The sequence below is a fragment of the Venturia canescens genome, chromosome 2 (genome assembly GCF_019457755.1).
Source record: "Venturia canescens isolate UGA chromosome 2, ASM1945775v1, whole genome shotgun sequence".
NCBI lineage: Eukaryota > Metazoa > Arthropoda > Insecta > Hymenoptera > Ichneumonidae > Venturia > Venturia canescens.
In genome coordinates, this window is record NC_057422.1 from 2099035 (window position 1) to 2124933 (window position 25899).

The window sequence follows — 25899 nt, forward strand, 5'->3', positions numbered from 1 at the left end:
CCCTTGCCACAATGTCCAGATATCGGTGAGCATAAAAAGCAGCGTAAACGTAAGCAAGCCAGGCGTTTGGGTCTCGTGGTATTTGACCAAGCGGAAAGAGCCGCATCTTCGGAGCTTCTTCCCGGAGATGATCGTCGCAACAGCCTACTTTCACCGGTAAAGAGAATATTCAACTGATGTGTGAGCGCACAGGAGCTCGATCCCCTCTCCGAAGAGGCCCCTCCGATTGTCCGCTTTTGGGAGGCTCCGCGGAGGCGCTCTTTTAATCTGCTCACGGGTCTTACGCGTATATGAACTTAAAGGAGTTCCTCGTGCTCTCTCTTTCTCGCTCTTTCCCGCGCTCCCGCGATATGCTGAGGAATCTCACGTGCTTTCGACTCTTTCTCTTTCTCCTCGCGGCGCAGCGGTACGTACTACCTCCCGACAGAGCTGGCCTTCTCGGCGATGTGACCGGCACCAGGCGAACTATAAGAGAGAGAGAAAGAGAGAGCGAGAGAGAAAGAGAGCGAAGGTGTCTGGGCGGGAGAGAAAGAGAGAGTGAGCGAGACTGGGACGAGTGTGTGGCATTATACACGCGGAGGACCCCACGCCGACGAGTCTATATATAAGCCAGAGCGATCACGAGGCTGAGCATTTTTTGAGTGACTCTTCGCGAGTAGTAACTGAGCCGCGCAGGCTCGCCGAGCGGGAGTTAAGCACGGGTGAAGTTCGTAATCGTGAAAAAAGTGTTGAATCGTGGTGGTGATTGGCGTATTATTTTATGAGACAATATTTATTCCGCGGAGATCACATCGGTTGGAGGATTCGGCGCACGTCGGGATTACATCACGCATCGAGGCACAAATGCAGTGACTTTATTGCCCGTTTTTCCTCGTTTTTAAGCAGCAATTATCCGTCGGATTGTGCAGTGGGAGCTCGAGAGAGACGCGAGCTTCGAGTGCCATGGCTAATTTTAAGGTAGGTGGTGAAATCGATAAATGCTGTGAAACCCAAAGGTCAAAACTCTCGAAAAATAGTCGCGATTGCTCGTTAATGATGCTGGTTAGCCAACGAGAAAGGGCCGGAGTGAGTGATCATCGAGCCTTCCTTTTAAATAGATTCATCGAAAGGGAAAAACTCTTCGTGATTCCCGCGTCTCAAAATAAGCCTCGTATTCCCAGTTACTCTTGTCGTCGAGAAGGAAACCTCGTCAAAAAGGTATACCGTTCGATGTAACAGGGTGTAATCAACGGTGCTAATTTGAAATAGCTCTACATCGCGTTCCGGAATATCGTGTCGCATATACAGAGCGAGGAATAAATCTCGAGGTTAATATGGGAGTCGGAGCGTCGTGGAAACGAGGACGTAGCATGCATTACCGATAATTTCGGTACGACGACGACGACGACGACGACGACGACGACGACGACGATTCCGGGCAAGAGATTAAGTAATTGCCGGGTTCCACTATCAGGACTCTGGTCTCGACATTGGCCTGGCCCATTCTCCTCCATAATACTAATCCCTGTGTGCGCATGGAGTTCTCATTCGCCTTGCCAAAGCACTGTCTGCTTTCCTCTTTCGCTCCCTCGCTCTCTGTATCTCAGCCTTCTCTCGAGCTTTCGTTTCGCGCGGGTCAACGCCAATCTCTACTTTTGTGGATGGGCTCCTCCCATGCTCCTTCACTGTAGTCTCGCGTGTTGCACTCTCCAAGGGATGTTTCACGTTGAATCGACACGAGCGTGGCTGTTGCTATTCATTTATTATTTGGACGTTGTCGTCGCACCGGAGCGAGCTAATTTCTTGTGTTTCTTCGTGGATTAAGACTCGCGTTCGGTGGAATCCGAAATTTCAAAGTTTCAGCTCGCTTCCAGGGACGGGTTGAAAAAGTCAGACCCGGAGGAAAATTTATAATCGCACCTGCTTAAGAGTCAAATTACTTTCAAAATTGACAATGTTCGCGTGAGAAATTAGAGAGGGATTCCGGAGAAATGGAACATTCTAATTTTCAATTACTTTTTCTTTTATTTATCCAACCGAGCGAATCAATTAAGGGGTCGCGCGTCACCTTCTTCAATTAAAGACGAAGGAAAAATATACTATATAAACTTTTCCAACTTGCGGAACTCCTCGTTTTGCGCCGATCCGACCTGGAATCCCCACGTGCACGTAATATACACGAGACTCTCTGCAAGTTCTCTTTTCAACGATATCCGAAACTCTTCAGGTTATCTCGAATCTGTATCTCGTCGTGCGCTTTCGGGCATTTTAACTTTAAAGAATTCACGAACGAAATAAACGAGCATCGGATTTCTTTCTTCATTTCGTTCACTTTCGACGAAAGTATTTTCAAGAAATCGGTAATTGTCGTTTCTCCTTGTGGAGAAAATTGAGAGGACCCTCCGTTTCGTACCGTCGCTCGGATCTCTTCGAAAGTACTTTTTTTAGTCTAAATAACATTAAGAATTAAGAAAGATTGATTTTTTCAATCTGACGTTATTCCACAAAAGGAGATCTCCTGCTACAAAAACAAAAATTACTGTGGCACCGGACCTGGAAACATTGGAAGTTTCTAAGCCTGAAAAAGGAATCTTCGCCCTGAAATCTATTAAGGCGAAGAGACAAAGAATTCTTAATGTTTCTATTACGACCGTTTAATAACGACAATTACACGATAACTTTCACGTCGAAACTCTCATCCCGCTAAAAATAGTCGATAATTGAGCGAGTGCTCGTCAGCGGGGATCCCAGTCCTGAAAACGAGAGTCGAGAGAGTCCCGAAGGCGCGCGCGAGTTTTTTATTTCCCGATTCATCGCGATGCGGTTGTATGAAATCGCGTCGAGGCCCGCGTAATTCGAACGGGAAAGCGCGAGCGCGTCGACCCCGGTGAAGAGCGAGGATCGCCAAGGCGGAAATGGGCATCGACGGTGGAACAACTCGCCGGGCCGACGCGGAAGGAAATGCTGTTAATAATATCGAGTCACATTTCTACAAAATGTAACACAACTTCGTTTATCTCTATGATTTATCGTACTTTCTCAGGGTTTTAAATATGCACCGAGAGGAGAATGAATTATAGATGATTGAAGAGCAGCACAAAGATGCCGTTCGCAGAGGCGAGCATTTATGAGAAAATGCTTCTTCAGCAGAAGACCGTAAACATCGAATTATTCGCAATAAAAGAAAATTTATTTTCCTCGTAATTGAGTAATCGTGGCGAATGACCAATTTTTCGATTATTTTCTAAACAACGAGATTACTTTTCTTCTCTCGTTCTTAGAACCATCGAATCACGTGATGACTTACAATACAAAACAGTCGTACAAGGAGGAAGTACGTTTCCCTCCTCGATTTAGTTCCTCCAAACGTTGTTTTATTATCGAGCATGGTAATAAAACTATCGTTGAAGAATTAGCGACAAAGCGGAAGTGCACACGGTAAAATATTTCGTTCAACGAGGCCAAAGGAAATTCCACAGAATTGTAGCGCCGGGCATTTCGTGTCAGGAAGGAAATAAAATTGATGACGACCGTCATTGCCCCCAAACGCCCACGCGATCTCCAATAACCCACCGACCCACTATTACACTCCGTATATGCGTACGACACTACGAGCGCGAGAAGAGTCTCGCCACAACGACGAGAGCATAATGGCCACGTTGCACACCCCGGTGGCCTTCCCGCTTCTAACTACGGTCTGCGCGCGAACGGTTATAACTACTGAACACGCGAAAGTACCGATACAAGAATCACCACGTGGTTGTTGCGAAAATCGGCGATGCGGAGAGGCGCGAACTCGCGTTCGAGGGGATTCGACTTCTCGTAAACGCAAATGCGTCGATCCTCCCACGTGAAATTCAAACTCGCTGGATCTTCGCTCGAGTGAAAATTTAGCATACGATGTTGTCCGCGTTTCGCGAGTCGATGACGCTTTTGCGTTGTTCTCGTGCACCGTTTCAAGGGAATTCTAGGGAGCGGCTTGGAAACGTGAAAATTCTTCATTCTGCTCAATTATTTTCGCATTTGGATGTTCAGAAATGCTTGCAAATATGTTTAGTCGTTACTGTTTTATTTACTGTGAGTATTTCTCACTCAGCAGTATAGTTCTATGGCAGTAAAGTTAATGCCATTTGTGGAATTTATAGCTCCGTTAAAAAGGACAAAAAATGTTGTGCACTTTTGCAGAGTAACTCGCGAGAATCAAAAGCTTTTTAAGGCTCGAGATCGTAAACGCATTTACGGGAAAAGGGACTGTTTATTGTTAAGATAAAAGGTACAAAAAGCCTGAAATAGTCGCGACGCGGAGGGAGGAAGGGAGCCGGTCGGGGTTGCAGGGCAACTAATAAGATCTCTCGTCGACCTAACAACTGAGTATCCTTGGATTACGTTTGTACGTGACCTTCCTCCGGTTCCCTTTTCGAAGAGGCCGGAGTCCGCGCACCCCAATCGTTTCGATCGGACTCTCGTGCTCGAGTTGTCTGTCTCATCGTGCCTGTCTTTTTTACGATTCGACAATATGCAACGCTGAGAACAAAAAATTGTGAATTTTCCTCGGAGAGGCCAAAGCCTCGGTAAATTCATAATCATTGCTTTTCGCACTTTGCGATCACCGTCAAAATAAATCGATCGATAAAAAAAACAAAATCGAACCCCTGAAACTAGTTTGCGAACGTGACCAACTTTCGGATGAGAATTTTAATCTTCATCAAAGTCGAAAGTCCGCGGTTGTTGCTGACGCGAGTACTCGAGTCAAGAAAACCATTTTTTTCTCGTTAATCACCCATCCTGAGACAGATTGATTACGAAAAAATGGTTCCGGTCACGAAGCTAAACACAAATTCGATCGTGATTGCTCCTCACGAAAGATCAATCTTCAATAAACTTTAAAACCCCGGGAGATCTCGTTTGCGGTATCTTTCACAGTTGGAGCTCCCTCCGTTGTAAATAATCATTTTCTCCATACGGAATCAAGCGGAACATCTTGATCGGATAATTAGATCGGTATTAAGAAGAAAAAAGCCGTGTCGATTCCCCTCCGTATTCTCAGTTGTAATGTGACTAAGCAGAAATGAATCTGCCAAGAAAGTGAGATCGCTGCGGCCGATGATCCGATCCTCAGTCTCAGGATCCTAATAACGTCGATCGTTAATGAAATTGTTTCGTGAAGCACTAGCAAGAGTCACGTCAACGTTCTCTCCCCTTATTTTCTCATTCCTCTTTCGATCTACCTTCTGCTATACACATTATTTATATACAAATAAATAGTCTCGAAGTAATGTATTTATGTGTGCGTACTCTGAGACGACTAACACCAGCTTTTTCCCACTGCTGAAGAACACCTTCTTAACCTGGGCTTCGACGTTTCTCGCAAATACGCTATTGGACTTAAACTCGTCGTCTCGTCGGAGAAAGTACCTTGCGGGCCTTATTATGTCGACCTTGCATCTCGGCCGTCGTGCTACTTTGCCCTCGTACCGTACGAAACATATACCAGCGCGAGGTACTCGAGTTGGGTCACTGAATCTTCTTGTACCTGCAGCACTGAGAGTGCATCGAGAGTACGATGATAATTCTTATAATTGTTGGTGGGAGAAAAAACCGTGTAAACAGTTCAAAATTATAAAAAACCGTGTAAATAAGTATTTTGTAAGACCCGAATTTTTAAATTGAGGATAGAAAACCTGTGATTTTGAAGCTGATAAACGAGTTATTTTTGTTTGCGCCGGAAACTCGAGTTCCTCCACTGAGTAGACGAAGGAAAGGAGGAAATAAATTTCTTGAGATTTCTCTCTCTCTTTCTCTCTCTCTTATTTCGTGACCCGCACGAAAGACCTCTTCTTATTCTCGATTTCGCCAGCATTCTTGACTCGAGCACGCGACTAACACGCTCTTCTGACGTTCAATAACCTGCGTGCTTTGGATAACTATTTCTCCTAATTGGCTCGGCTAAATAACGAAGAATAATTGTATTTATTTCAACGCAATTGTAGACAATGGTCTTTCGAAATTGTTTAGGATTTCGAAAAAATCGTATTATACTCGAGCACTGTTTTCTCGACATTTAACTATCGCTATTTTGTAGTCGAATGATTCGTAGGATATTGGACTGTTCATATTAAGGTGGTTCATGCACGAAACAATTTTCTTAAGAAAGTCTTGAAATTTACACAGAGTTTCAATTGGGCAATCGACTGACACGCATATCAAATTTTAAAGGGTTCGTCTTATTGGTTATTTATATTAAACGTGTTTAAATATGAAGAAAAATACACGGGGTTATAGGGACTGTGCGCAAAAAATCGTTTATTTTTCCATATAACGAACGAACGCTTCTTACGAAGCTTATGGAAAAGCACGTAATAACAAATATTTAATGAAGGTCTGGGAAAAAATTCGAGACGATCGTCTTACTAACAATAAAGATATATTACGTTAAAGATTGAACGAAATTGGTAATAAGCACTCGTACAACCTGACATTTGCTTATTTCGGCATTTTGTTTCTTCTTGGCTTGGCCCATTCCTGTCATAGCCTTCTGTCTTTTTATTAACACTTTTTTCTTGATCCATTTCTCTTTGCGGTTTTCCCTTTGCGCTCTCGAACGCGATTTTTCACATAAAAAATATTTTAGCCAGGGACGAATGAAATTTCGGTTCAGTCAGTGTTGGATCCCCGTTCAATTAATGACCTGTAAATTCATTCACGAAAAAATAAATTGAAAAAATTTATTTAGAATTTTAAATTATTAACTCTGCCATTAATTTGGGAAGTAAAAATCGACCCAATTTAGACACCCATAAAATACGATCCATCGGGTATGATCTACCTTAAAAATGCTTACTCAAGCAGTTTCTTCTTTTTTAATTTGCCTTTCAACAGTCTTAAGAAATGATATTTAAATGTCGAAATTCTCAAGACTGTTTTCTCGGTTTACAACAAAATTCTCGGGAACATAACAAAAGTTTAACAAGTTGTAGAAAGTTCGTTTATTTTATGCCGAGTGTTCGTGAGCGTGTTTTGTTGAATCCCATAAAAACGACGATTTTGTACAATTCACTCTCATCCTCTCGCATCTCGTTACGTCGCGTCTCCTCCTCGCAAATTGAAGCGACGATTTGAGTAGATGCGAGTGTGCATACCGGTACATTGCACCGCGAAAACCTGTATTACGCCACTCTGGTCGAGTGGCGTGTCGGACGCAACGATACGCATGTTCGCGATATGCCCACATTAACCACGGATCTTTCTCATCTTTCGTGCGTGTTAGAGGCGAGCACGATTTTACATAATTCTCACATCCATTTGGAGAGAGCTCTTGAAATGATTTTACGCGAATTCGCTCATCCCTCGATGTCGAATCGCAACTGTTGTACACACGCTCGCATTATGCGAGCACGAACATTGCGAGAGTGATGTACGAACGCGTGTAACATCTTGGTCCCACGGCCTCCGCCGATCCGTCAAACAATGCTCGCTATATATCCGCAAAGTGTGTCTACGATTGAGCTAATCCCGTGTGCAGAGCTGCGCGGATAAGATCTCTACTTTCGCGATGATTAAGGCGTGTAAACGAGCTTCAGTCTCACTCATCATCACGTGGATGGGTGCTCTCATTCCCGAGATTATGGCGCGTTGAAAAATGTGTAGAGAGAATGAATTTTTAGCTCGGTAAAATCATTGCTTATCATTTTTTATACGAAAAAAATCGACCGGAATCGAATGGCAGTGAGAGCGGTGATTGTTGAATGACTGAGAAAATACAGGCGTCAATTTTAAGACGAGTTTACATACATTTTCAGACTTTCATATTTCGCTACGTTCCGTAAGCAATCGAAGCTCGGTATCGGGGCATATCGCGTGTTGCAATTGCAGCAATGGAACGCAACCTTCGGCCGACGGCTATAAATAATGAAACAGTTACCAAAAAGAGTGTCTAAGATTGGCTCGATGTTTGTTGAGCTACAAAAGCTCACATTATTTTTGATTGTACACTTGATAAATTCTCACCAATAAGTACAAGCAGAATGTTCCGGAGGAGTCTTTGGCTTGAGTCATCGATACGAACCTCGATCGGAGAGCGACTCAGCAGGTGGCTTGATAGCAAGACGCATTTGATGGGATTCGATGCGTACGGGAGCGCTCAATGCGGCTCATCGTTCATTAAAAATTCTTGCGTCATGATCACTCGTACTTGTTCACAGTGTGTACAAAAACGCTCAGGCACTCGTTAATGAGCAGCGTATTAGTAGCTAGGAAAAATAGTGAAAGGGTTTTGCAGCGAATCCGTGTTTTGTCGAGGGTCGTCCAGTTTGCACATGGTTTCACAGATGTGTTAATATTGATTTCAGATTGCCTCCACGCTCCTCTGCGTTCTTCTGATCGGCCAAAATGCCTCTGCCGTCATCAACAAATCGGCTGCTCCATCGACGAGTGACAAAGATACGACGGAAACAAAAGATGAAATCGTTGCTGAAGACAGAATAATAAGCGAGGTTTACGGTGCGCCTCCACAATTATCGAACGAGTATGGTCCGCCGCCAGGTGAAGGAAGTTTCAGTGGGCCAGCACCGGTCTACGGGCCCCCAGAACTTACCGGGCAACATGGCCCCGTGCAAGTTCACCCGCCGCCGCCTCCAGAGCTGCCGCCACCTCCGCCGCATTCGTTCGGACCACCCAGAAAACCGAAGCCTCATTTTGGGCCTCCGAAACAACCGTTCGGTCCTCCCCCGCCGAATTTCGGACCTAAGCCAAGTTTCGGTCCACCCAAACTCCACTTCGGTCCACCACCTCCGTCATTCGGCCCGCCAAGGCCTCATGGACCACCACCGAAGTTTTCTGGACCGCCGAATCATCAGTTCGGACCTCCTCGATTCGGAGGCCACAAACCCGGAGGACATGGTCCTCCCATTCCAACTTCTCTGGAGCATTATGGTCCTCCGAATCGAGAACCTTCTGTGCCCTTCGATGCCGCACCCTCGAACGACTTTTCAGCTCCATCAGCGCCTCAATCTTCACCTCCCCATGGACAACACGGACCCAACGTAGACTTGTACGGTCCGCCTCCTCAATCGCCACCTCCGGGAGTTCCAGCACCTCCAACTCCACCGGACATAAAGTACGACGGATGGCAACCGATCGCTGGCCTTGTTGGAAGCCCCAATAACCACGAGGCGGTTGACAACACGTACGGGCCGCCACCGGCGAGTTCCAGTATCTCGAGTTCTCACAGCTCATCTTCCCAGTCGTCGTTCAATCATTTGTCGGATAGCCATTCGTCGAGCCTCGTCATCGAAACGCCGAAGCAAAATGTACCAAGCAACTCTTACGGCGAACCGATACACAACCAGGAAGCCCAAAATTTCCAATCATCGGTTGTTCAATCTACGAACTCTCAAGGACTACCTCCACCACCTTTGCCACAGTCGGAGCCACTTCATAACAATCAAGGACCTGCTCAAAGCATTCCTGGACATCAAGAGCACAATCAACACCACGCATCCAACGATCACAGTAACCTGTTCGGTAGCTCCGACCTGTTCAACGGACAATTTGATCACGCCCTTAGTGGCGAACTGAAGGTACCGAATCTTGAGATTTTGCCCGATGCCGGTCCGCTTTCCGGCAGTTTGCACGGATTCTCCCAAGACGGCGGCGGATCCTTCGGAGGCTTCAGCTCGTCTTCGTTCTCCGGTGCTTCTTCAAATTCTTTCCACTCCGACGTTACTTCGACTGTCGCGCTACCCGTTTTGCCTCAGGACACTTACGGAGCTCCGCCAAATGTGAACAACCATCAACAGGATTCGCACGCTCTCCTTGCCGGCAGTGGCGATCTTAGCGTCCAACAATTGCCTTACGACGGACCATCACCCAACTTCGGTGGCAACTCTTTCGGGGGTTTTGGAAAACCTGGACCTTCTCCTCCTATTGACTCCTACGGTGCACCACCTCCCACGTCTTATTCGCCCAGTGGCCGTTATCCCGCTGCTCAAAGCCCTCGTGGTGGATCTTGGCACTCCAGTTTGAGTTCTTTCGGTTCATCAAGTTTCAACAAGCATTCCAGCGGCGGAAGTCACCATCATCACAGAAGCCACGGACCACCGAGATTCGGTCCTCTTCCTCCGCCACCTCCACACATGAGTGCCAGCTTCATTCCACCTAGAAACCGGGCTCCCATTAAATTCCGCGAACGAATCCCTCCTGCTTTTATGGCCAACATCAATCGTTACCTTCCACCCATCTCCAAGCCCTCGATAAATTACGGCGTACCGATTGAGCAGCAATTACCATCCCTCAGTGGAGCACACTCTTTCAAATCGTCATTCTCCAACTCCCTAGGACATTCGTTCAATTCTGGCAACTCGTTCGCCAAAGACAATCCATTTTCGTTGAACACTCGAGTCGTTGCTCCACACGTTCAATACGGCACTCCGTTCCCCCTTAACGATTTCAACACACCAGCACCGGTCCTCACTTACGGCGCACCGAACTTCGGACCAGCCTACTCTTTCATATCAACGAGCTTTGGAAATTTCGGATCCGGTGGAAACCTCTACAAGAACATGGGCAGCACGGGGCTGACTGCGACCTACGGAACTCCGGTCCACGGCGGTGCGGCACCGATTCACGGGGGAAGTGGTATTCCCGCTGGTCATGACTGTGGCTTCCAGAACTCGGGATCTCAAATATCCAGCCAACTTAACAGTTTCGAAGACGTCGGACATCCGGCTAGCAGCGGAGCTAGCGCTCAGCATCATCAAACTTTCACAAATTCCTTGCAGTCTTCTGCTCTCGTTGGAAACATTAATTCGGAACATAGTAATAGCCAGCATCAATTCACGAATTTCCCTACGCCGTCGGTCCACGAGCTGGACTTGGAGAGTCACGAACAGCAGCAAGGGGAGCTGAAGGATAGTTATGGCAATCCAATCCCATTGAGTATTGAGAACGTTGATCAGGCAGGGGCCGCTCTGACCACCAACGCCGTCCACGCAAATTCCGAATCCTCCTCATCCGGCTACTCTTCTCACGAGGACGTGAGTCAACATTCCCACGGGCAGCACCAAAACTCTTACGCCTCTGGTGGAACTTTCACCAGTGGAAACGGTCTCTCGGCCGAGGCGCTGACTGCCGCTCTCACCGCTCAGGGTTACGGCCAAGCGAAAAATTATGCCTCGAACGAGCTCGCTCAAGATACGAGCAATCATTACACCAGCATCCACGATAGTGCTAACGAAGCCCTGCAAGTCGCGCTCCAGGCGGAAGGCGCTGACGGCTTCCAAATCCAAGGCTCCAAGGGAACTTACACGTTGCAAATCCAATCGGCCGATGGCAGTCTCGGTACAGAAAACTCAGACGGAAGCATAAGACACGACCAGGTGCTTTCGAACGGTCTCTTGCAAGACATTCTCGCTGCGATTGAGCAGCCGAACGGTGCTCCGGTGCAAATTCAAGGTGCACCGCAACCTCAACAATTGCAACAAGTCTACGAAGATGCCGTGGCGAATGGTGCTCAACAGCACCAAGTGAGCACACACCAGAACCAGCAGCATCAGCAAAGCAGCCACAACGAGATAGTTCAGCAGGTTCTTTCGGTTCAAGGGCTCGAGGGGGCTCCGAATGATCTCGAAAAGCCATTGGCCGGAGATGAGCAAGTTGCATTATTTTTCAACAGTCACGGTGGCTACGAAGAGTCGAGAAAGGACATAAGATCGACGTCGAAGAGCGATGCCCAGGCCGTGTTGGCGAGCAACGAAGTCAGTCGAGCCCAAGCGACGAAGAAGTCGTCGTAAATCGAGTTCCCCTTTGCCTTAGTATTTTAGTGGAGAAATCATTACACATTAAGGAAGAGTATCGTCGAGGGAACTTCATCATTATTCATGAGTACAGAAAGAACTTTATTTATATTGAAATGAGCGATCACTTGAATGCTGATAAGAGGTTATTCCCACGACGATGTTCCACGACAGGAATGCTGCTTGGAAGGTTACCCACATTCCAAGGGCTGGCTCAACTTAATAAGGAAGACTAACATAAACCGCGCGAGCCGGGAGCGTTCTTTAAGCTAATGCGGAGTGACTGCGCGCGAAAGTGACACGTGGAGGTGGCACGATAGGATCAACGGGAAACCATTAGATAGACAAAATCATGTGTTCACCTACGCGTAAACGTTGAGAACTCGCGATCGGGCATCCCTCGACTGATTAGTGGTCGTGTTTCACGTCGTGTCTTGCGTCAGCGGAAGTACCGAGAGAACGAGAGCGCTTCGAGTGTGCCTCGGAGCCGCGCGCGGGTTCATTCAGTTTGCGATATCATCCACTTTCACCGTCGCGCACCGCTCTTGCCGGCTCGCACATCGAATATCCTGCTTTTCAACCACAATATAACCTCAGCGCCTGTATGCGTGTGTACTTGTATGCGTGCCTTACTTTCGACCCGCGACTCTCTTCATAAAATACCGTAATCGAGCGTGCGAACTCCGATGGACCTGCGCTTCCCCGCTGCTATATTTATTCGTACACATGCATCTGTGCACGCCTTCTGTCAAATAATACAGACTCAAAAGATCTTGCTGTGAACTCGTTCACATGTGCTCTTCTTGGGAAGGTTCGATTTTTCATGAAAATATAACAATTAAAAAGTGCTGCAGCATTCAACGAAACTACGCCACGGCGGTGCTACGCTTCCATTTTCTCATTCTGGATCAAGTGGATCGAAAGAAATGATTCTCCGGAAAATTTGCATCGATTGGTTGTTCGTAACGAACGCAAATTTCATCTGACAAAAATCTGTCGAATGGCTTCTCGAGATATTGCGAAGGAGACTCGGCAATAATGAACCGCGCTGATGGAAAGTTTGCGCTTTCTTATTCTCCCGGAAGAACGAAAGTTCCGAAGATTCGACTGGCAAGGATCCGGATCCTTTGGTGAGATCCGAGGGATACATTTCGAGCGCGCCAAACGGGGACACGGGAGAAACGATGATCTTCCGATCGAGACCGAATCCTTTCTTTACATATATAGACACGTGTATATGCTTACTTTTTCGAGAGGTAACACCGGAGTTTCGAGAGATTAATTTATCTGGTAAAACGCCCGGGGCACGCTCGATGTTTGTACGCGAAGGCGACGAGAGCAAGTAGGAAAAATATGGCTAGAAATCGAAGCTGGAGAAAAAAGCCTCCGGCAGTTTCATCGATAATGTATATACATGCAAATGGTTTTCGAGTTTTGAGTGTAGCAATTTCCGCAGAATACACACTCGGTCTCGTTTCAAACCGAAAATAAATCATAATTGACACGCTCCCCGTTTATCGGTTTCCAATCGCAGCAGTTTTTTCCTACCGTATAATAGGGTAGGAATTGATTTAATTTGGAAGGTGAACTCGGTCGTTCGACGTGTCATATCACCGGAATAGGATCATCTTCGTTCGAGAGGTGTTATAAGATAATAGATCCACGCGCAATTTTTCGCCATTTGGAGAGAGTCATGCGTCGATGCAAATGCTCATTTAGGTCAATAGGTCGTCTCGGAAAAAACTTGCTTCTTGCAGGCAAGTGGAAAGGAAATGAATGTGCGGGTATGTGTGTGTGTGCGTGTGTGCGTTATGAATATGTACGAATCTGTGTTGTTTCGCGTTCGCCTGTGTACGGCTGTTCTATCGCGAGTGTGTGGCCTGAAGAAACTCCGCGACAAAGCTGCAGTTCAACGAGGATTCTCCTTTCTTGAGGTCGCCGAAGTCGACCGTGTATTCGGGAGAGAGAGAATTACGGAGAGAAAGGAAGAGACGGAAGACAACGAGAGTCCGAGAGAAAACGCTGTGCGGTCGCTGGTGCAGAGGGACAGAGACGCCGGTTTTCACGAGGTGAAAGTTCAGGGCGCAGCTCAAGCGTTTTAAGAGTCTCGATCCGTCACGAAGTTTGACTCCCTAAAACGGTTTGTTTTTTTGTACTTGAGAGAGTTTGTGCGTTTCGATGCACCGATTAAAAAATGATAAAACCATTTCTTTGTGGTTTTCGGCTCACAATGCGCGAGCTCCTGAGGTAGGCACTTCGGAAAAATCCATCGTAGCTTGTCAGATGTACAGAGTTCAACGTGACGTTGAACGAATAGTTGTGCATTTAAGAAAGTAGGACGGAGAACGATTCCGTTTTGTTGGTACTGGCACAAGTTTCCCTGCGAGGAAAACGGCCCGTATTTTTGTAAGAATTGACGTGGCAACTGTAAGTGCGAAAATTCCTGGTATCGTGCAGTGAAAAAACTAACTATTCGATAAGCAACATGATAAAAAAACGAAGAAAGAACAGCGACTTTCCGGCCACTGCCGAGCCATGTAAACCAGCCTCGAATTTTTCTGATCACCTCATTTCTCCTCATTATCTCCCCTCCACTAAAGTTTCACAGCTCTCCGGGTTCACCGCTTATCGCGACTTTTTTATACGAGAATTTAATTTATTACCGTTTTTTGTACTCAAAAGCGTGAACCAAGAGATTTCCCAACGTTTTTCACGAATTTTCCGTAAGCTCCTGCTACCTCTTCCCCGTAAAAGCTACTCCACAGCAGGACTCACGCACCGCACAGAGTTATTATTCGCACGAGCGGTGTACACCCAATCTCGCGCCGGATATAACCATCCGCCGTACGCTAAATCCACTCGCGTATGTTTCTGTGCGTGTGTGTACAAACGTATACCCATTAATTTTTGATACGACTTAAAAACGTGCAGAGATTGTACCATTTTATAAGTCTACGTGTATTTATAACTTAATGTGCTACTGCTGTAAATATACTAAAATACCGAGTATTAAGGTATATACTTAATTTGTAAATACAACGTGTTGTTTTTATTCTACACTTTCCATCATTATTCCTGCTCTTGTATTCATAACTATTGAGTTTTTCTACTTCTGTAATTCCGAGTTTTTTTTATCGAACGTGAATATTTGTAATTTTGATGTAAAAATGACGTTAAGATGATGGATCAGTCGGTAATCACAACCGTGAGTGCGAGAGAGATAGCTGCAAATTTTGAAAAGAAAATTTTTCCACATCGTTCGTCTGATCGAAAAAATAAAAATGTCATCGGGTTTTTGCGATCGTGCTGCGTACGATGACATTTTTATTATTTTAATCGGACGAACGATGTCAAAGAGTTTCAATTTCAAAAATTCGAGGTGTGATTACCGACTGATCCATCATCTTAAGCACAGAAAAATAGCATCGAGAGGTACTAAAAAAAAAAATACTGAAATTCGTAGATGACCGCAATTTTAGACATTCATAAAGTCTTACTCCTTGACGACTGACAGTTTTTATCGACGATCTGGGACTGGGCATACTCACGTCACATAATGAATTAAAAGTTATTTTGTCTGCTGTAAAATAAACTACAAATGGCCCTCCAAAAGTTCCATGACCAAATTCTTAATCCACTTAAAAAAAGTAAGTAAATATTGAATAACAGCCAATTATATAAGCGGACAAAATATTGAACGTACGAAATGAAGATTGTCCCAAGGCAGCATCGGTTTGAGAGGTTTCGTGTCCACTAGATTAAAAAATGAGGCTGCAATTAGCGGAATCGAAGGAAGGACAGGGCGACAGAAATGTTTGACGGAGAAGCATTTTTAACGACAAGTGTTCACGGTTGTCGAGAAGGATCAGCGTGCTACTGAAACTGACAACCTGTCAACTATTTTATCCCGGAGACCTCCTCACTACGGCAGCGCGTTTTCGTCTTTGATCGATGACCACAGCGACTCGGAGGTTATTGAAAAATGGTGACAAGAAAAAACACTCGGCTCGACGAGACACGTAATACACGATTGAGAAAAACCTCTTCGTCTCGGACTTTGTTCAGTTTTCAATGTGTTTGTTGCCCGTAGGCGTTTCTCCTACGCTACAAAAGTTGTAATACATAATCCAGGATGTCTATGATGTATGCTATGAATTATTTATGCAACGACCCACGTTCTCTTAGCCCAAATCGTTTTTTACTATCTTTGCACAAAGTTGATGCGATCGTTGGGTATCGTTGCCAATGAAAAATAGCATTTGTATACGCGTTGATTTATTCATTTCGGAATATTTGATTTGACGTTTATTACCACTTGATATATTTGGTGTTTTCGTAAACCCAACAAATGGATAGTTTTTATGCATTCAGGGAAAAGGGATCCTCAGTTTTGATAAAAAGCGAGGCCTACATTTTTATTTCTTTTGAAAGGACCCACTTAGTTTTTTCGTGGTGCTGGCAGTCATAACTTTTTGTTGTTGAAAAACCGACACTTTCCATTCGCAGCAAAATCATGAAGCGCTAAGATCGGTCGATATTCTATGGAGTTCGCATAACATTCAGCTTGTCTGGAATAACGTTGATTCAGGTATGAAAACGAGGGAGAATAAAATGAAAACTTACGATGGAGGCGAACGAGACGATATTAGCCTGCTGTACGACTCTAATAAGTAGGATTATACGGTTATGTAAATGAAACGCCTTTCGAGAACCAGAGTATACAGCCATTGCTTTTAATCTTCTATAAAGAATATTTATTGAGTGATTCGAAATTCGATGAAGAAATGAAAACCTCACAATTATAAATTCTCGAGTGCACGGAAAAATGTAACCAGAAATAAGCCAGAATTATTTGATTTTCGAAAACCATCCATTTACACAGAGATTACAAAAAATCCTGTCGATTATCCCTGGAGGCTGATGACGTTTGGGTAAGCTAGTGCAAATGGAAAAACTCGAATTTTGGGAATCGATTCTTCCTCGCGCGATCCATAGTCGTTCAGGATGGGTTTGAATTTTGAATTTTCATAGCAACTCGATCGAACGTAGCATTCAGTTTGCTGTCTTTTTCTTCTCATTTTTTCCTTCCCGCGATAATATCTTCGTTCTGCAAAGACGTCGATCAGAGACTGCAGTTTTGAGTAACTTTTTTCTTGAACGATTGTGGCTCGATGTTTCTCAGGCTTCCAATAAACGTTCTTCCTGATTGAAACTGATGTCGAAGTTTTGAAATCGAACTTCGAGGGGCCCAAAATCCTGACGCCATTTTTCGAGTAAAGCTTTTTGAAGTTAGTAGTTCTCTGGTGAGCATTACATCCTGTAAATAATTTCTTTAGGGATTTGCATCGAGTGTAAAAAATAGAATAGTTACAGAACTATTAGAACGATGCAGCTCCATCATAACTTATTGTAAAGGGAGCTAAGAGCTAAAAATATTAAGCCTTTTATAAGTCGCCGGGCGTACTTAGATTTAACGGGTATTTTGGTGCCGAGTATATGTCCAAACTCTGAGAACATATGGCATATGTAATTTAAGGGTAAACTTTAATGAATACCGTGTGTTGTTCGAAGTGCTTAGAACCGGAGCACATAGCAAGCGTGTAGCTTTAACGCTATGAGTCTTTTAAACTTTGTTCATTTTCGGGGCAGCTTACGAATCAGGATTATGCTTTGAGATTCTAAGCAAACAGAATAACGCAAGTCGTACTTTTTCAGGACTTTTTCCTGCAGAAGCTGCCGAGAGTTCTGCCCTTCCAGTTGCCCGGCATCAATATACCCAGCTCACTACAGAAAATTGAATTTCGCGTAAGCGTTATTTACTTGAATATTAATCAAGTTTCCCCCTAACTCGTTGTTCGGAGGTTGCTAAATTTGAGTTCCCTTTCCCCTGAAAGGAGATTCGAAGCCTGAAAAAGCGGTTGATTCAATCGATTGATTATTTCCCGTCGGATCTCTTCCTGCCCAAAAAACTACGCACACCTTTGTGAGACCGGACTTGTTGGTAATTTCGGGGGCAACGTAAACTCAGAAGGGGGAACGAGTGTGTTGGAGACAGAGAGAAAGGGGGTAGAAAAGCTCAACCGTATATGAGAGTAAATTACAGAGGCTTCCAGCGAGAGGAGTGCAGAGTAGCAACATTCGAAGAAGGAAGAAAATAACGAGAGGAGCAGAAGAGGGAAGAGAAAGCGAACAGCACGCGGAAAGGGGTTGCCGGGGCGGAGGGGGTGGCTTCGTACACAGCCGGATTCAACCCTCATAATTAAGCCGGCGCTGGTTTTTGATAGCCACTAAAAATGTCGCAAAGGGTCGGACCCGAGTGGTTAAGGAGTCTCGGCACAGGAGCGCGTCTCTCGCGAGCGCCATGAAACGGCGTGGCGTCGACGTCATTGCGGCGTCCTGGGACAATGGGGCATAGAAATAGGATTTGGAGCTACTGAGCGTAAGAGCGAGAGGAACAGAGATAGACGCGCGTACAGACACACGCGTGCACACGAAGGGGGCAAAAAGAAGGAGGAAAATTGGTGCACGAGGCCGAGAAACCCGACTGTGCTCTCTCCGGCGACGAGCGAGGCTTTTGCCTCGTACCAAGACAGAGGGGGACTGAGATAGAGACTCGGTAAGAAGATTGCGAAAGTAAGGGGGGAAGGCAAAAATAGGGAAAAGGGCCTCTCTTCTCGTGCTTCGGATATTAGCAATACTTCGTCTCGTAAAGTAGACTGTGCGGCAATTTCACTCACTTTTAGAACTCTTTATACACTACTACCTTCGCGATCCCGGTCCTTTTAGTCTCGAAGGGCGTTATATGGCCGGAGCTATAGCTGTCAACTGCGTATCGACCATTCGGCAACGTTAAGACGTAAAGTCATTACTTTCCTTCAAACCTGTATGGGTTAAGCGATTTGGTTTGCAGTTCTCCATTTTTTCATTGCGTTACGACCAGCCAGAATGTAGGGAAGTTCGTACTCCGTGTAATGCAACAATTGCTGATTATTTAAAGAGCGTCATTCACGTAACTCGGCGAGCCTCGCTCCCTTTGGATTGAGCCATTTCGTTCGCCAGTCATCCATCCCTCCTGTGAGCTTCTCAACAGCACACATTCTTTCTCGCTTCTTGTCCTCAACGACTCGAAACAACCCTTCTAAAGTTTCATGGGGCTGAGCCCTTTCGTTTTCTCGAAAATTCCAGGTGCACACTTTATGTGGCTTATACTATTACGAAAATGGCAACGAGCAAACGCTCCGGAATTCAACACCGTCAGCAGTGATTTTAACGTTACTGCTCAAGTTCAACGTTTTATGTTCTTCACGCTCTTAACCGGAACTGAGCGAGCTCTCGACGGCTAAACACATGAGAAGAGATGGGAAGGCCAAAAGTTTTGTTTACGTTTATATTTGCAATTGGAGGCCCTGAATTCGTAGCTTGGCAGAAGCCATTTGGAAGTGGAAGGAAGCGATGAGTGACGATCGGTGACTGGACTGCGGTTTAACGCTCGAGTCAGGTTTGTTTTTATAAAGTTACACCTTCGATGTTACGCAACGCTTATCTCCGGCTTCGAAACCTTTTTTAGCAGTCGCAACCTTAACATCGTCCCACTGGTTTTACCACTTCCAGTATTTTGAATATATTTTGAATATCTCAATGAATGCGGATCTGACTTTCTATCTTTGAGGCATCAGCGCCAATCATTTCTGTGTGTGTTTGCAGATGTTTTCCGTGTCCATTGCCCATTCGCTGTTTCAAATTATCCGAAATTCTCGCTCTTTTCTATCCGCTTCTTCGTCCATTCGGATTCCGGATTCGGATTCATTAAAGCAGAATTCCTGGTCACGAGTTCGAACTTCCGGAAACGCGAGTATGAAAATTTCGCTGAACGGAAACGCCAGCCCTGGCGGGCTCGATGATACACCCAATTAATTGTACGACATTAGCCTGCAATAGCGTTATCTGTTATTGTCTCCAATTAAAGTTAACGCTCTCCGGCGGTTACCATGACGTAGCAGGTCCGGGTGGAAACGAGGATCTCGCTCGATACGAAAGTTTTTTGGTTTTTTTTCTGGACTTTGCAGGAGTACACTGAACCTTTATTCCCTCTCGTTGTTACACGAATTACACACTGCACACAATGTTTTAGCAAACAAATGTGTAAGTTATAATATCGCGTAAAGTATCCGGAAGCTCGCTATCCTATTCACCCACTCTGCTTCGTACTCTTGCTCTGATTTAATAAGTTCATTACTTAATGAACAGATGAACGAGCCCGCATTAGCGCAACTCCGCTCTCCGCTGTTTCTCATCCTCTGCTCTCTCTCTCTCTCTCTCCCTCTTTTTCTCCCTCCCTCTCTCCGGGTCTCTATCTATTTTCATTTCTCTCGCGTGCTCTCTACACACGAGACTTCGCTATCCACGGCTGGCGTTTAACACCCGATAATCAATACTTTTAATTACCGTAATTCTTTTTCCATTTTTTTCCATCCCGTTCTACCCGGCCGCTACCGTGAATTCGATGATAGTTTAATTTTAATTGAATAACGAGATGCGACGTGACATCGCGGTGTGGCCCCTCTCTGTAGTGGAGCGTTGATGTACACGGCGTCGGTTCTTTTTTACCTCATGCGCCATACAAAAATTCATTAGAGGCCTCGGTGAGTTTTCGTGTCACGTGTCATTCTCGTCGAGTCGTTATTCAGACTACTGAATTTAACCGCTTTTTCTCTCTTGCCTACAACGTCGAACCTGTTTCGACTATAGGAAAACATCTTTCGTTTGAATTTTTATTTTGTTTCAAATTTTTTTCCACATTGTCTCGTTCGCGATTCGCCGTTGTCGGTAAACCCAGAAAGGGGAGTAAAAATTGTACATATTTTTTTCATTCGAACGCCAACGATTTTGGCCTGCGCTCTGGAGACACCGAGCCTGAAAGACCGCGCGAGAAGAAACGGTGAAAATTATCGACAATCTTGGGCTCTTTACTCCCAGCGAAGATTCTCGAATATTCAACCCTTAGGTCCCTTCGACCCTCGTCATTAACCGGGGCATAGTCAGATAACAAAACTCAATGGTGAAAAAGAGAGCGAAAAAGGGAGCCGGAGAGAATTAAGAAACCTCGAAATCTTTGCCACGTCGACTAATGTATGCATCTCGGAACGAGAGTGAGTTTTAAATTGTCGTCTTAGCTCGCACTCCCCTCCTTTGCTAATGGGAGTTCCGCCTTAATGTACAGAGATATCGTCCAGCTGTCCAAAACGTAACGGAGACTCCTGATCTTTCAGTGATTTACTAAAAACTGATAATCACTATTTCTCGCGTGGGAATATCCAGAAGTTTAGATAATTACAGCGTAGAACTTTGCTTGCGCGAAGAAAATATATTTTTCCGATCAATGCGAATTTTATTGCAATGAATCCTCGAGGAGTTCCCCTTTCACCGACTCGTCCAAGTTAAATTGCGAAAATCTGAACGAGGATCGTCGAGCAGATATTTTCTGATACGAATTTTGAGTGTGAAACATCAAATTGACACAATATTTTTCTTGTAATTATAACGATAAGAAATGGAACTTGATTATTTTCAAAATCCATTTCTAGCCCACAGAAAATTTGATCGCAGTTGTAATTTTCATTTGGCTGAACAAATTGTTATTTAAATGAAATAAATCGACTTTTCTTTGGGGATGTTGAATAGTATACGAGGCTCACGAGATCATTTTCAACCTGTCGGGCTCGCGTTAATCATCTCTCAGTACACAAGCATTTGATTACTTTCTCGTGGGCTCTCTCATCCTCGTTTCTCTTAACCAAGCCACGCCGTACTCTGTTCCAGAGAGAGAACCAAGAGAGAAAGAGTGGGCGAGGCGACGGGAAGAAGAGAGGAAGCGAGAGACAGAGGGAGAAATAGCAAGAGCAACATGAACGAGTCTGTGGCCCTGGTCTGGCCGTGGTGGTTGTTCCTCTCGTTGGAGACCTCGAGCATCAACCACCACGGGCGGGCGCGCGTTAATTAACCCGCGGGGCGTCAAATAAATTTCGGTTAGAACGTGAGAAGCAACAAATCTGAGTCAGGTGGTGTCAACCGAGTACGAAAGTACACCAAGCGGCCGAGACCGGAAGAAACCAAGAGAAAGAGAAACAGAGAAAGGGAGATAAAAGAAAAGGTAGAAAGCACATAGTTTCGCCGTAGTAGGTGTATTTAGGTGGATTTACGATGAGCCTGATACTCTTTCTCGAATTATTTCGATAGTATTTATTCCCGTGCTGGTTTTCTATGGCAAAGGTAACACGAAGGTACGACGGAATAGTCATTTGGTTGAGCAATCACAAAGTTATTGCGTGGACAAAGCATTAGAAAATAAGCGATTAGAATACCGCTATTCAAATGGTGAGAAAACATTGTTGAAGAACACGACGAAGGTGGAAAAAATATTTGAGGTAGATCATGCCCGAGGGATCGTATTTTATGGGTGTCTAAACTGGATCGATTTTTACTCCCTAATTAAAGGTATAATTACTCTAAATTGAGATCAGAATTATTAATTCGTAATTGTAAATATATTTTTTCAACTTATCATCATCACTGACTGAACCCGAAATTTCGTTCGTCCCTGGCGAAAATACTACACCTTTTTACGTTAAAAATTGCGTTAGAGAACGCAAAGGGGAAACCACGAAGAGAAATGGATCAAGAGAAAAGTGTTGATAAAAAGACAGAAGGCTATAACAGGAATGGGTCAAGCCAAGAAGAAAGAAAATACCGAAATAAGCAAATGTGAGATTACGAGTGCTCATTACCAATTTCGTTCAATTTTTAACGTAATATATTTTTATTACAAGTAAGACAATCGTCTCGATTTTTTTCTCAGACCTTTGTTATATACTTCATTGTTATTGTGTACTTTTTTATAAACTTCGTAAGAAGCGTACATTCGTGATATGAAAAGGTGAACGTTTTTTTACGTATAGTCTTTATAACCTTGTGTATTTTTCTTTATATTTAAACACGTTTATCTAAATAACCAATAAGACGAATCCTTTAAAACTTGATATGCGTCTCAGTCGACTGCCCATTCAAACTCTGTGTGAATTTCAAGATTTTCTTAAGGAAATCGTTTCGTGCATGAACTACTTTAAGAAAATCAGTAGAGAACGAAGATCGATGGATAAAAATCGGCTGACGTGCAGAGAGCACAGGCAGATAGAAAAAAAACAATGAATAAATTCACACTGTCGCTGTAAAATGGCCCTAACGCCCTTTTTCTTGTTGCACGCGTATCATTTAGAAAATATAGTTGAGAAAGTTAACGATGCAAAGGGCATAGCGCCACCATCGGTACAGAAGTGGTGAAATCAGCGAGGCTGGTCCGAAGAGCATCCTCACTCACTGTCAGAAAGAGATAGAAAAAGAAAGAGAGCAAGGGCACGGGGTAGAGATCACCGTACCATCACCGCCGCCACCGAATATCCCGCGCGCTCGCTTTCGCGTCCTAATTAGAGAAATTTAAATTCATAGCCACCCTACGGTGCTGAACCTTCCTCCCTCTTCTTTCTCGTGTCGACTGGTACCACTAGTTCTGCTGTTTCTGGCGCTGCCTTCATCTCTTTCGTCTCTTTATTCCACCCCTCATCTCGCCCTTTTCTTCTTCTCTTTTATCACTCCTTTTCCCCTTTCCTTTCCTGACTCGCACACCGATGCTCATTTTCCAACAATCTTTCTCCCTCCGCTACGCGCCTCTCTTTACCGATCTGCCACGATCTATAGCCATAAATATATGTATACATTGCCCAGAACACAGACACAACTAAACGAGAAACTGGCATCCCTTAACTAAAGCAATTACGAATCGCACCCCTCAGCCATTTTTGATGACGTATATCGTAGTGGCTGAATATGTAATGGGTATAGATGTTAGTGGTTCAAAACAGACACTCTTTCGGGCTGCCTTCGTCAAGTATCAGTTTGCCTGTTGAAATATATTTTTCTAAAAGCTGATGATATATTTAAAAAAAGGTCGTATATTGCCGCTTTTTTTTGAATATACTTGGCATCAAGTTGCCACGTTTTTTGAAGTCTTTAGGTTTTTTCAGTGCACACCTGAATGACGAATGATCCAGTATCATTCTATACATAATGATTCGTGTATCCGGAATTGAAGATTTGCGCCAGCGAATCAAAAGGACTACATCCTCGAAATTGGAAACTTAATGACAGATGAGCTTCTTTCAAAGGAAAAACAAAGTGGATCGTGCTCGCGTGACCAAGTGAAAATCGACGGTGGCGCCTCCCGTATAAAAGTAAATACGGTTGCTGTTATATATCAGACTGGATTTCTCCATGAATTTCTACTGAAATCGCGACAAATAAATTTCGTAATGAGCAGCGAAGTAACAAATGCGTGTGCAATTTGTGATAAAATAATCTTTGTGACGAGCGTTGGTGAAAAAAATCTGCTGTCCGAAAACGAAGCACAGCCAGAATCGGTTAATTGAATCACATTTTTAAATATTTTTATACTCGCGTAATCGTTATATTCACGACGAAATCTGGTAGAAACGGGTTTTACTTTGACTTTTGGACACTTGGCGCTGCGTATACCATCATCCGTTGACTCTTAAGCTCGAAAAAACCAACGTTTGAACCACAGATTCAGGTCTAATTCCTAATTTGATTGGCTTCAGATTGGATGACATTTTCAACGTGCACCTAAATTTCTCCATCAAATGGAAATGATTTTAAAGCTTTCTAGCCACGAATAAGTTTGATGATCAATGGCATCACTCGGAATGCCTTTGGGTACATGAGAATGTTTAGCAGTTGCGTACACAGGCATAAAGAGCTGCGAATATAAGTTTTAGAGGAAGCGAAATTCTCGGAGGAGTTCGATTCTAGGAGGGTTAAGGATTCGGTCTAGGTACGGTTGATCCTCTAAGTGGTCGCTAATGCCACCTAAGAACCCCTCAGTGTGTGGAACCCGTGGAACGCCGCACCCCACCAAGGTCGTATCTTGCGTTAATACCGCATACATTCCTTCCTGATTGGGCGGCAGTGGTAGTTACAGAAGCAATTCGCCGACCTTGGTCTCCCTTTGCCCCTTAGCCCTCTCTCGCTCTCTCACCCGTTCACTCAATCTTCAATTTCATCTCTGTCTAGTATTCTGACGCTTGAGAATCGTGTAACCCTTGTCGGATTGCGCGATTCTCCTCCGAATAACTAAATTAGTTCGCCCTCTCGTAGTGAAGCACCACCACCACCACCACCGCCGAGAGCAAGCTTCGTTGTTCTCTCGTCGTCGAGCACTCGTCACGAATTTGTAACTAACTGACCGGATATCTTCCCTATTAACGTCAATTCTATCCCAATTAGCACAGATGCGATCTTCGCTCGTGTAACCCGGATAATTAACTGGTTGATACACATGTCTTGCAAATTAACGATCATCGATGAGAGCTGCCAACCTCGTTTTCTTTTGCAAACATTTTTTTTTCAAACGACAAAATTATCAACATTTTCGGAATTTGCTTAATGCTGCATTTACTGTCGAACAATAAATATTGCAAACGAACATGCTTTTGCATGAGCGTATTTTTTCGTGGCGCAAATTGGGGCACTCGAAATTTCGACTGATTCCTAACCCCTGAGAAGTCGCGGGGCACTTTTCCAAGTGCTATCGTTAACGTCACTTTCGAGCATTCGGTCAAACTTTATCTTTATCATCGCTATGGATTCCTTACATTGTTTTCTAACTGTGAGACAGTTTGTATAAGGAATTCAGAATTATTTAGTATATGAATTATTGAATGGAAATTTCGTGATGATGCAATCCCCGTAAGCTCCCATATAAATTTTACGATTTTTCAAGTTTTTATTCTTCATTAAATGAGTTCGATAACTTGACCTGAAATTTCGCCAATTTATTCGCATGCACTTTTACTTCGCTGTAATTTAAAATCAGTTACATGTAGAATATTCGAGTTCGTGAAAGAAATACCTTAAGCAGTTTTACTCAAAATGCTCAACTTTGATGAGTCACCAAGAGAGGTTGAGAGATCGCAGTTCGACGAGTAGTGAATCCGAGGTCAATTCATCTGGGAGCATAAAAATGTCATAGAGCTTGAACAGGGTTTAAAAAAATTTGGAA

General features: G+C 44.4%; 2 protein-coding genes across 2 annotated transcripts in view; both read left to right on the top strand.

Annotated features, from left to right (window-relative positions):
• LOC122407097 (nucleolysin TIAR) overlaps positions 1-25899 on the top strand; it is a 610998-nt gene that overhangs the window by 35939 nt on the left and 549160 nt on the right. The window lies entirely within an intron of this gene.
• Positions 777-14810, top strand: LOC122407096 (atrophin-1-like). Its single transcript, XM_043413082.1, has 2 exons — positions 777-957; positions 8328-14810. Exons 1-2 carry the CDS (start codon positions 943-945, stop codon positions 11766-11768), a joined length of 3456 nt encoding a protein of 1151 aa, XP_043269017.1. The 5' UTR covers positions 777-942; the 3' UTR covers positions 11769-14810.